At 39.5% G+C, this 13,162-nt stretch overlaps 1 protein-coding gene and 1 long non-coding RNA gene across 7 annotated transcripts in view; one reads left to right on the top strand and one right to left on the bottom strand.

Annotated features, from left to right (window-relative positions):
- Window positions 1-13,162, top strand: part of MLLT10 (MLLT10 histone lysine methyltransferase DOT1L cofactor) — a 130,202-nt gene that overhangs the window by 79,607 nt on the left and 37,433 nt on the right. For all 6 annotated transcript variants that reach the window (XM_072412744.1, XM_072412740.1, XM_072412739.1 and 3 more), the window contains one exon: window positions 2,517-2,695. In XM_072412744.1, coding sequence (XP_072268845.1) covers window positions 2,517-2,695 — 179 coding nt within the window. The remainder of the gene's footprint in view (window positions 1-2,516; window positions 2,696-13,162) is intronic.
- On the bottom strand, window positions 11,936-13,148 carry LOC140331597 (uncharacterized). Its single transcript, XR_011920950.1, has 2 exons — window positions 12,861-13,148; window positions 11,936-12,120 (listed from the first exon to the last, which is right to left on the bottom strand). It is a non-coding gene; the product is annotated as an uncharacterized lncRNA (long non-coding RNA).

Below are 13,162 nucleotides of genomic sequence, written 5' to 3'. Positions count from 1 at the left end.
TCTCCTGTTTTGACTTTGCTTGGTCTGATGCTGCCTACAGACGTGGAACCAATTCAATGCAGATAGTTACAGTTGGATCAGAATTAATAATAGGTCTCTGTGCTTTCCCAACAGAGCCTTCTTGGAAGATTGATTTGGCTTGGTTGGATTTTCCTGGTGATCAATATTGTTTTTCCTCAGTACAAAAAAAAAGAACCCGGGATAATCTGCACAGTATTTCTTATCCTAAAGCCCCATACATATGTTAGATTTTTGTTGTTTGAAACAATATTTTGCAATGCCTGACACAAAGAGCTTACAATCTAGGAGGTGGGGAAAGCAGCCCGCAATAGGATGGGGATATGGAATGGAAAGTAAGTGGTGAGAGATTTACCAGACAGAAGACAGATCTGCAAATTTGAAAAGATGGGTTTTGAGTGCTTTTTTAAATGAGCAGAAAGTAGGAGTAAAACGAACAGGACAAGGAAACCGTTTCAGAGAATAGGGGCAGCTCTAGGAAAGTCTTGGAGCCTTGCATGTGATGAGGTTATGAATGAGGAAGTCATAAGCAGGTCATTAAAGGAGCTGGCATGCAAATTTACACTTGTTGCATTTCACCAGTGTTTTTTTTTTTTTTTTTAATTGCGCTCTGCAGTGCAGTTTTTACTTTTTCTCCATTATCTGATCCTTTTGGATTTCCACAGCATGCCAGTGCAGGGCATTGTAGTGAATTGGCACTACAGAAACGTATGCTATTTTGACACAGCCCAAATCTGTGGGTATAAACTGGCTACTAGCAGTAGACAAGAGAAAAACAAATGCTATTGCTGCACGTAGACCGCATCCGCACTAGTAATAATTTAATAAAACTTCTGTGCTTTACATTATTTCCTCTGTGATGTCATTGGTATTTGGTAAATGATATACCTCATTCTAGTTCTAGTAAAATGTGGAATTGTAGCAAAGTTATAAAGCCTGAGTAAATCAGCGGTGGGTACGCTCAGACCCTTTGACCTGCTTTTCACCTTCTTGGTGCGGTAGGCTTTGCAGGAGAAAGGAGAGCACATTCGACCTCACCATCTTCCATCACACTCTGCTTTGTTTTGCTGCAAGAAGACGGATGGGTGCCAAGCTTCACACAGGCCCCATGAAAGGCTCCTACCTTTCTCCATGTCCCGTGATTGATCTGTTTTGTGCATCCCAACAGGGTTTATTCAAGTGCTGAAAACCCGTTCCATCACTCTCCCTTTTGAGTGATCTCCTCTTTTGATTTTGGTGTCCTGCTTTAGCACATGGCAGATAAATTAGAGGACCTTATGTATTTCCCAGATGAGATTGGCCTTAAGTGAGATTAAAATAAAACTCACTTCAGTTCATTCCTGTGGTTTGGGTATTTCTGGTGATATTTTATTTGCCAACCTAATTGTTCCAAGTGTGGATATTTCAACATATGTTTCCAGGTACTCTTTTATGATAAGCTGGTGTATCTGAACTCATGATGCTTCAGTGTTCAACCCTGGCATTTTTTAGTCCCGGTGGGATAAATTTATAGGTGGGTGGCAGCCCCTGTATTGTGACCCAATCTAGAAACAACCAGGTGGTTACAGAAAAGTGCAGGGTGGTGCGCCCAGCCAAAAAGGGGCTGGGGAGAACACTGCGCTTCGTGCTGAGGATTGGAAATTGGTTGGGTCAGTATTGGCCAATGTCACAGCATAGCAAGATGCTTGGGGAAGAATTTGGTAATTGAGGCTTTACCCTAGGAGCTGGTGGCATGGGCTTCTGGCTTTGAAAGTAAATACTTTTTTCAGTGCTCTTTAACTTTGCCTTAAGTGGCAACTATTTTGCAACAGAAGCAGCTGTTGGTCACATTTTTTTTGTCTATTATGATGGGGAACATCTTCAAGAAAATCCAATCTAGCAGATCAAAGAAAGGCACAGTTTGTGTCTCTGAGCTCTTGTGGTTTTCTGGGGGCATCACATGGGCAACTGTTCAGTTACTTACTTTTTCCCAAAACACCTTTTATGCAGGCCAGAACTTTAAGTGAAATATGTGTGCATAGAAGCTTCATTCTGCATATTAATAATATTGCATTTATTTGAATGGGCTGACATGCTAAAAAAAAGTTGTGTTGACCATTTCTGACAGTGACCCTCTTAATGATGTATATGCTATGCTGCCATGCTTACAATAGGAGAGAGCAAAGAGATGTTCCATCAGTCTTGACGTTTAGTTAAAGGCAGTGGGTGAGGTAGTGACCAGTCTGCATTGCTTTTCTGCATTACGAATAAGTCAGGTAAGTGGTCTGCCTGTGTTGCTTGGGGAAACAAATATAAATCTCAGCACCAGATGGGCAGAAATAAAAAATCATTTACCTGTCTGCTGGAATTCAGCATAATACAGTACCAATTCCTATTGTATGTGTACCTAAATTACAGTGTAATGTTTTAAAAAAATTTACATGACTGGGTAAAAAGTAATTGCTTAAATATGTCTTTAATTCCTTGATGTAACATTCATTTTTCACACTTCCACACAGGCATTTACAACAGCAGTGATGTAGCAGCATCCTTTCCCAATGCCTTGTCTGGATCCAGCACCCCAGTGCCCAGTTCCCATGTGTCACAATATACTGCCAACCATCTACAGCCAGGAGGAGCCTCTTCCCCATTGTCCTCCACATCAACTACTGCGCCTGCCAGCATTACTACAACTCAGGTAAGAAGCCCGAGGGCTTCACATACATTGGCTATTTATTATAGCAAGATCATTCAGAGTTCACCTCATCATTATGTTGTATATGGATATTTATCAGCTATTAAAATATCAGCAATGGGTCCACTGATAGGTGGCATCTGATTCCTGAGACTAATACTAGCTCTGCTTTTAGTGATGTATATGCACTCAAACTAACACCAGATGTTGACTTTTTGGCCATCTGTGAGGAAATTTTCTTGTGGACACAATAGAAAATAAGAGAAAATATCCCTTTTTAGTTTTCATCACATACCCCCACTGAAAGATTTCTTGTTCCTAAGGCTACTCTATTTTTTTTTTTAATACATATATTTTTTTGTGCATCATTGCTGCTGGTCTCCTCCAACCACTTCCTGTTTAAATGCACACACTCCACCAACATCTGAACTTCACTGATATTAACATCTAATGCTTATATGATATTTTTGTGATTGGGTTTAGATCTACGCTAAATATTTGTCATTTTATATTGGCATGGAACTTGCTGCTATGTGACTATTGATTGTAATAAGAAAATTACGTTATGTGAGGTGCTGATCTGAGCTGTATTTGCTATTCAACAGAATTCTGTAACAGCAAATCTGCTATTTAAATAATTTTTTTAGGAGATATAAATAGTAAAGATTCTAAAAATATGAGGTCCTTTGCACAGTATGCAAAGGCATATTCTGGTGTCTATTTTCCATCTCTATTTTCTATTTTTGACCAGCATTTCCTCATGTTCTCTATGGGTCACCTTCCTGTCCTTGACAGTAAATTGAGGGGAATTGCTCAGAACACTCCATGATTGAGTGACACATTGAGTTTGTGTTTAACACTTCCCTAAATGTTTCCTACAACATGCAACGTCAGCAAGTTGTAGAGTTCCTGGGGCTGTTGTTGCTTTGTAGCTCTGTGTATTGTTACCTCCATCATCTTGAACAGCCTCTCTAATGTCTGGAGATGCCAAGGAAAAACCTTTCTTTGGCTATTTTTACTGGAAATTGATCAGAAATTGAGCTACGTGTTTCTGTATGAGAGCATGGTTCCGATTCTCCTACATTAACAGACTTACGGAAACAGGTTGACCTTTCTTTTTTTGGATAAAGAGGTCCCAGAGAATATAGTTCATACCAAATAGAGGGATTTTTAAGGTACCAAAATCAGTAATATAATAAAACCATAGTTTAATAGTACATTCACCTAAAATTATTTAACCAGTATTTACAAAAATCACATTCAAAGACAAAATAGTTCAATAAAACCAATTGCAAGACCTATGAAGACACTAGACACATAACCTCTGCTATTACAATGTGGGTACAAGATACTTTACAAGAAAGATATGCTACTAATAATGGTAAGTATTTATTCGCTCCCTCCACCAATTGGTGGAGTGTTACACCATTGGAGAATATAATGGAAACCCTACGCATCTTGCAGAACTGGTCTGCTTCTTAAGGAGTTTCATACTAATCCATTATTGATGTAATTGTATCATTTGTGGTTAATTAAATACCTTTATTAGTAGCAAATCTTAGTCTTGTACGGTATCTTGTACCCATTATTTCCTATTGGGAATCCATCCATTTGGTTGACAGTTATTGTGTGGTGGTGTTCTCAGACCCTATAAAGATGGGTAAACAAATAAGACTAATGAATGGCTTGTGATAAAAGAAATCATCTGCAAGCTAATAGGTGATCAAATGTAACTGATGCAATTTCCACCTTGGGGGTTGCATCATTTAAAGGATCTCACATCTATTTTTCACACTGCTCGGGTCATATGGGAACTGTTTCCTTGTCTTCCAGCCTGCTGATCCAGACTGTGACAGCTATACAATGTGCTTTAGTAATCCCCACACTATTTATCCTGTACATTTATTTTCTTGAATTTTAGTCAAATATTTTTTGGAAACTCTGCTTTTAAAGTGGAACTTACCCAGCAATCCCGGCTTCCCTTGTGGATTCATGGGAGTTAAGTCATCCTGGCTGGCCAATCAGTTACTGGGGATGCATGGGAGTTTCGCCATCCTGGGTGGCCAATCAAGATGACCGAAGATCTGAATGCAGAAAGAGAGGAAGGGGGAAGATGGAGGCACCCGTGGCAGAACGGGACAGGTGAGTATCTCCAGGGTTTAGTTCTGCTTTAAGTCATTCTAGTCTAGTAAAAGCCCATAAATTCCTAACTGTCTAAACTAGTGGTCACCAACCTGTTCGGATCCACAGACTTCTAAATTTACCCGCATGTGTGGGAAGCTGGGTGTCACCCAAAGGTGAAGAAACATGATGCCACAACCCGCCCACTCCCCCATCGCTGATCTGAGCCTGCGATGGGAGAGTGGGCAGGTTGTGTCCAGCTACAAGCTATAGGTGGATTTTGGAAGTTGCATTTTTATAATGTGACTGCTCTGCATTTTCGTGAGAAGAGAAATGGTTTCACCATTTTAGTTATTTGCTGCCCCAGTTTAAATAAAGCCATCTCTTTTTCAGTAGTACACTTCTACTTTCCTCTGGTCTTTTTCATTTTAATCTTTTCTGGTAATAGTTGTTCCCTGCAGTATCTATTTAAAATAATTATTTCGCAGTCATTTGTCAAACAAAACATGTACAGCTATTTACATTCAGTCCTATTACAAGAGGTTAGGTTAAAGAAAAGGAAACGGGGAGCGCCGATATTCAGAATTATCCCAGCACAGGCACTTCTTAGATTTTTAGAACTCTCCCCAGCTAGGTGCACCACCCGGCACTTTTCAGTAACCACCCGGCTGTTTTTACGCATGCGTGATATTGGCAGTTTTTTTTCTCCTTTTGACGAAAGGGCCCCTTCTGTGCATGCCCGATGTGCTCGCCGCATGCATGACGTAGATATCCCGGGAAGCTTGGCGCTCCTATTCATTCTCGACCACCTAGGCGGCCGAGAATTAGGGGGAAGTGCTGCACCCTTTTTTTTTTTTTTTTTTTTTTTTGCAAAGGTGGTGCATTTTAAGAATTTTTACCTTACATAAAACGGTTGTCTACCCTTTTATGTAAAGTGAAAATTTTGAATTTGGATACGCTTTAACTCGGTGGTCGCCAACCTTTTCGGTTCCGCGGACCACTAAAATCACCAGCTCCTGCCAGGTGTCACTCAAAGGGGGACAACAAAAAAAAATTTCAGAGGCTCTGACCGGCGCACCCCCTGTGCGGGGTCAGGAGAAGTACCCCCTAGGAGGGCGCAACGGTAAGAGCCGCGGACCACAGCCCCCGTGCGGTTCCCTGGCTCACTCATCAGGGACATAACCCCGCCCACTCTCCCATCGCTGATCGAAGCCTGAAGCTGAATTCACATTTTACCAACGATCAGCTTAAAACATAAGTTCTAGCTCTTAAATTGGACTTGTTGGCCCCTAAATAAAGTTGTAATTTGATGAGGTCTCCATTCAGCTGCTCCTTGCAACTTTCAAGCAAGAATCAAGTTGTTTAGAGCTTCCCTAGGGGAGCAGTAATGATCCCTTGTGATCATGAGAAATGTTTGGTATTGCACACCCATATTTTTCTTGACCTGTTGGCAAAATATATATATACTATTTAATATGTAGTGATCTAGCAGTCTGAATATTACATTTGCCTGTTTTTATGCATTGCTATCCATTTTTAAACCCTTAAATATAAAAGAAAGACAGGCCTGATGTTGGGTACTAGACCCAGTATTCTTGAATCTCTGAACTGAGCTCCAATGTATTTATAAGTACCATTTTCGTAGTTTTAGATTAGAGCTGGAGAGGTCCCAGATAGCCTGGGCCACTAAATAAATACAGCCAAAAACCAGATTTCTTTTTATTTGAACCTTTTCCACCATAATAGAAGATCAATCAGCGAGAATGTATCACCTGCTTATTGGGATCATCATCTCCAACATTTAACAAACTACTTCCTGATTGCTACATTCATTTTGCAATAAATAAACTACCACTGTATCTCCAGTAATGATGTTTAGCATTATCGTTGACAGTGTCGCTTTACCTCTTAGAGTGATTAGCTGAAACCCGATAGGGAATTGGAAAGTAAAGCTAAGCTTGTGGGTATAAAATCTGCACCAGTTTCCATGCAGGAAGAGTTCAGAGGGTGGGGTAGAATCAAGAGGAATTTGCAGCTAGGGGGGAAATTCTTAGGTAACATGTGACCCAACAGGAAGAACAAAGGAGTCCCAGTACTAAAGTAATCCCGTATTCTGTCTAATTAAAATCCTTCCAATCTTATTTTAGCCCTCGTCCCAGTGAGATTGGCTTCTCATTGAAATCATCATTCAGGCCGAGTAAAGTGAAGGCAGTTGCAGGGCGCTGCAGAGAGCTGCATGCTGAGACAGCTGCATCTTATGTTTCCCTCTCAGCCCTAAATGCTTTTTTGCCTCCAAGCTGAAGCTTATTTATTGTGGCTTATCCGGTGCTGCTGTAGCAACCATCAGTCTCCAGGCAACCCGGATGCATTGACCTCTTCATTGAACTGAATGTAGCAGGACATCAATTTAGCTGCCTAAAACAATAGTGATGGAGCTGAATATGAAGACCATATTGTCTGCTACAAGTTGACCGCCTTTATTTTATTTTTTCTTCCCCCCCCCCCCCTCAAATTTATAATTTAGGAAAACATTAACCAAATAGCGCATGCACTTTATGAAATGGTAAAAAAAAAATTACGAAGTGGCTTCCTCCAGTGTTTCCCATTTGGCTTTGTTTTGCTGTATTCTTCAACCAATGCTCTGAACCATATCCACATTTCACGGGGGCTGCTTTAAAAATAGTAAATTACGTTGCAAATACCAGATTTGAAAATGCCAAGAATATTGCAAGAAAAAAAAAATTTAAAAACTTAGAAGGCAAGAAGGTTTTGTTGTTTTTTTCCCCCGCTGATTCAGATGTATTGTTCAGTTTTACTAATATTTTTTTCTTGCATTGTTTTCAGCAAAAATTCTAAACTAATTTAAATGTTTTTTTTTTCTAATAGATTGCACTGTGCACAAAACTTCTAAGTATTTGCATCCCCTAATGGATTTGTTGCTTTTCTTAGAAATCTGCACAGTGAATGAAATGAAAACCTTGTCCTATGGTCTATTTCTGTGAGCATTTCTTGTTTGGTGATTCTACTAAGGGTGCTACACATTCACATTCCAACCCCAGAGCTGGTCAAGTGTACCAATGGGGAAAAGGAAGAAGACAGCAGTGCCATGCGATAAGCACACCCAACTCATGGCAATGCTGTCTTCTTCCTTTTATTCGTCCTGGAGATGCTCTTCGAGCATCTTTATTGGCCGTCCAGGATGATGTAACACGCGCGCAGGTGTGCCAGAGGGTATCGCTGGGCCATGCAAGGGAAGCTGAGATTGCTGGGTTTCCCTGGCAACCAATGCTGAGCTACGCATGCGCAGACAGCGGTGATCAGGCAGCTAAGAACAGGTCTTGCAGAAGAAACACCGCCTGTACCTTTCTGCAGTAACCACATACCTGAATTGTAAACTTAAAATTTTAGTTCCACTTAGGTTACCCATAAATCTATGAGACCAGTTTGCACAGGCAGTCCCAGCTCCAGCCTATGTGGTGGGGTAAAAAAAACAAAAATACTATTCACATTCCATGCGACTTTTTATGAGGTCAGTGGTTGTCCAATAGACTCTTAATTGATATTTTCCTGCAGTATTTAATGCTGATAGGCACCAACACCCTATGCAGTTGCCAATATATTTTATAGATCTGACAAATCAAAACTGAAATCTTATCGTCTGTTTCCATTTTTCTACTTATTCAGATGAATGTTATTTGTGCTTTTAGCATCAAACCAGCAATCATTGTGCTGTAGAAGCAATTTAATGCTCATGGACAAACTCAAGAACTGATGAGGTCATGCCTGCACCATGGAATGAGAATCCTAAAGTTTCTTTAATTGCAGTCGATTGACTTATTTTAATTTGTCATAATTTGGTTTATTCTTGTCACGTTTAATTGCTGTGTTGGTTGTAGAATAGCATAGCATGTGAAAGTGAACACAGATAGAAAAGTTTGGTACTCTTTTCCTTCAGTGTATTTGTTGTCACGTCTGGATAAAGTGTGATAGTCACATTTTGCTCCTGTGATTTTCCTATAATTGTAGCTTTGCTTAAGGGGAAGGGTGAGTTCCTGCCCTACATAAATCTGCTGCGGGTTCTTTAGGGACTCATCCTATAATAGTTGCACAGTGATGGAATGACATTGAGCTGAACGCAAGCTGTCTGTGGTCTAAAAATTTGTTTTAAGTAGTCTGCCTGTCAGCTGTATTGTCTGCTCTCCAGAAATCCCGCTCTTCCTCGTGTCATCGAGATGAGTTTAATAGCATGTCAGCTCCTTAATTTTTGACAGTTAATTCCTCGCCAGAACAACATTGTTACTAATGTAAAAAAAAGAGAAGCTATTTAACCGCACCAAGGGTTGATCAGGACAGTCTGCATTGTGTTCTGCCTTCCCAAAAGAAGTTTGCACAAAAGAGATAGAAAAAAAGTTGGAACTGATGGAGTAAAAACTACTTTGTGTTTCCTGTGAGGTGTAAAGAAAACATGAAGGGTATTTGTAAACCCTGCTGGCAGAAAATTTGGCATTACTGCACATTGCATGTTTATGGTGTGTTACTTTTTATTCAACTTCTACTGATTATCAACAGTTCATGGCATTCATATGAAAACATTCATATTATAATATGCATATTGCATTATATTTATTATGTGTTACAAAATATTGTTTTGCAATGAACAGAAAATGCAGGTTTTGTAGAATTTCAGAAATAAATCCCACACAGAGTAGTAACTTGAATTCACTGGACCCTCAAGTTTTGGTTTGCATCCACCCCCTCAGTCCCCTGCCAAAAAATGGACACAGTTCATACTAAAGCTGGGAGCACACGTGCAATATGTGTCATTGGAAAGGATCTTTTATGATTATTTACAAAGACAAAAGACTGAACGAGCACTGTACATACAGCGCTGTTCTGCTCTATGGAGAGGAGAAGCGGGGGAGAATGATTGAGCGGCACCCCACTGCGCTTCCTCCCTTTCACTTCCATTATAATCGTCTGTTGATCCGCCAGGATGGATCCACCAACAACGAACGTTGTACACACACCAGATTCTCATCCGATATCAGCCCTGAGGCGTTTATACGACGAGAATCATCTGATGTGTATGTAGCTTAAGTGTACACTGACTTTAATATTAAATGCTTATAAATGCCTATACATACTTTTAAGCATTTATAAAGACAAAAAAAAACAAGATATGTGTCAGAGAAAAGTTAGAATAGGGGGAAACAAATGTCTAACAAGTCTCATTCATGTTAATGAGGGCATTTGGAGGTTTTTTAGGCATTTTGGATGTTTGGAAAGCGTTTACCGGCATTTTTAACTCTTTCCAAACGATACAGGATGTGTTTTATTTACAGCTCATCAAGAAAACACTCTGATATGGACTGCCGCATTGGAATGAATAGGAATTAAACACTGGGAAAACAGTCCATGTAGACTTGACCTAACGAGGGTGAAACAAGAACCCAGTTCTCTGCCAGCTTGATTGGTTTGGTGTGGAAGGACTTAAGTGGCCTGCTTACTTTTGGGAAGAATTAAAATGCCAAGATTGAACCTAATGTTTAACATCAGTATTAGACCTCACAAATACGCTTTTAGCTAAATGGGCAGAAATTCCCACAGACACACTGAAGAATGGCCCGGGGTTTTATAAGGTGATGTTATAACTTTCTCATATTATTTCAATCTTTAGATGTCCATATTCTCCCCAGAATTATTTTAAGCTGGGTTAGAAGCTAAATGCAGCCCCTGTATTGTAACCTTCAAAAAACAGTTACTGAAAAGTGCCAGATGGTGCGCCCAGCTAAAAGGGACTGGGGAGGAACACTGGATGTCCACATTCTCTTTTATTTGAAAAGCTGAACAAACGTGGGGCAGGTAGAAAATCAAATGAGCTGAATTTTGTTTTGCACAGTTCACTTTACAAAATGAAATGTTTTGCCACCATCCCTATTTATTTATTTATGTACTATTGTAATTTTTTTGCTGCCAGTTTTTATGATCCAGATTTCAGATATTTCATTCTTATTTCTGTTCCTTTTTTCCATTTCCATTTTTTTTTTTTTTTGCATATTTTTTATCTTTTTTTTCTAAAATCTGCCTGTATCTGACTATATTTTGCAGTTGGTTTCAACCAATTCACTGCCATTCAACCATCACCTATTGCACGTTGGTTAAATCCTGTTTGTTTCCTGCTCTAAAAACTTATCACACTCCAAACTAACGTTCCTCTTTTAATGCTTGATAAGATAACGACTCTCCTTTGATGCTGGTTTTTTTGACGTTTCTCTTATTTTGTACACGCCGATATAAGTTTTAAAAATGTAAAGCACAGATTTCTTTCTGCTGGATTCTAAACATATGCTTGATGCCCTAAAGCCATCTTGTGGTTTGTAAACATATTTGCTTGTTCCTGTCAAGACATCGTGTTACGATATCATTGCTGTAATATTGCTGCTTGGCTCTCCTCTGGTTCTGCACGTCTGCCCGCCGCTCTTGTTTTGGTTGGTCCTAGTTTAAATAGAACGGCTTTATGGAAATGTACACAGATGCCTCATAAACCATCAGCAAGTTTCTGCTGCTAATCTTTAATGTGTAGATTAGAATCAACTTGTATCCGACAGGGATCATTTTTTAAGAATGTTGTTATAAAAAGTACAGATTTATGATTTTTCAGCTTTTTTGCTTATAGCACACAGAAAAGTTCTGCTGATTTTTCTTTTTTTTCTTTTTTTTTAATGTCAAGTTTCCCCCTTCCTATTGTATGCTGCTTCCCCCACCCAAGCGCCTCAGAGCAGGGTGCTCCCCTTTTTCCTGTGTCTCTGCAACCCCTATTTAATGTACATTGCCGCGTTATATGTTGGTGCTATATAAATACAATTTACTACTAATAATAAAATAGCTGTTAACGATTTTTTTCTTCTTTTAATGCTATCACATTAGCTTTTCTAACTCATTAACTTAACTTAATATTTTCTTCTGCAATCAATCAAAGAATAAACAATTGATCAGAAATTATTACCCTTTTCTGGATATTCAAAGTCAAACTTTATGAAAGGGGGCGGAGGATCCCCCATTCCGTTTTAATGATAATTGTGGTGAAATAATCTGGGAATGAAGAGAAAGGTTTGCACTTCATACGTATTTCTGTATTTATTCCATAATTTATGTATGAATGTTAATAAATGGTATAAAAAAGGTATGTTGTCTCAGTTCTTAATGAAGGTGAACCCCAAATCACATCCAGTCTGTTCAGGTAAAATCACACTCCGAATTTCATATAGCTCTATAAGCATTAGCAGTGTGAGCTTTTTCATCGAGGGCTGCAAGAGGGAAAGATCAATATTATTACACAGTATTCATATAGCGCCGACATACCACGTAGCGCTGTACATAGTCCATAGACATGTCACTGTCCCTCAAAGGGGCTTACAATCTAATGTCCCTACCATTGTCAAACTGCAAAGGCCAGAGTGCTAACCACTGAGCCACCATGTTGCGGGAAAGATTTCTTTGAACAACTATACAGGGGGTTCCAGATGATGGCAGGATCAATGGAGGATTAATAACGGAAACTGACCAGTTTATACATATAGTTATTCTGTATCACCAGTTTTTTTTTTGTTTGTTTTTTTACATTTCAACACATTGGAAAACGCCCTGATATTGGGTGCAGTGAAATCTCTGTGATGCCGTACAGCAGCTAGGAAAACAGCGCTTTAGGTGACACAATAAGTAAAGATAATTGTGGAAAAAACTGTTAAAGTCTGTGTGGGCGCAGGGTTTATTTACTCTGCATCTTCACCTTAGGTTTTAACTTCTTCTCGCTCAGCAACACAAAGCAGCGACAGGACAGGAAGTGAATAATCTACTTGACCCCATCTCATTATAACCAGCCTAAAAAATACAACTGAATAAAAAAAAATAAGCGCTTGTCAGCAGGGCAGCAGATCTTCAGAGAAATCTAAAGACTTTCTGCATGGTTACTACGAGGTGTCACATCTGATATTAGGTAGAGGGGAAAAGACAACACGAAACATGACAAAGAAAAAAAAAAACTTACAAAGACTTGAAGCGGATGAAGTGAAAGGGAGCAGTCTCTTCTGCGATTGTATTCAGCCACTGAACTGTCTCCGTATAAATGCTGCAAAATCTCCTGCTATATCTGTAGTAATAAAATAAGAGGCTTATTGATAGGAATTGATAGGATATAAACTGATTAAAGCGGTCTCAAAGTCGTTTTTTCAGACCCAGGATGGCACCAGAGACTACGGTGGTGCAGAGTTTAGAATGGTTTAAGTACAATGAAATCCCACCCTCTTCTTTACGGAAAGTCGACTTGTGGGCACTTCGGCATTAGCCTAA

This window comes from Pyxicephalus adspersus, chromosome 5 (assembly GCF_032062135.1).
Source record: "Pyxicephalus adspersus chromosome 5, UCB_Pads_2.0, whole genome shotgun sequence".
NCBI lineage: Eukaryota > Metazoa > Chordata > Amphibia > Anura > Pyxicephalidae > Pyxicephalus > Pyxicephalus adspersus.
The sequence above is the reverse complement of the archived record's forward strand: the minus strand, read 5'-3'. Positions and strand labels throughout refer to the sequence as shown.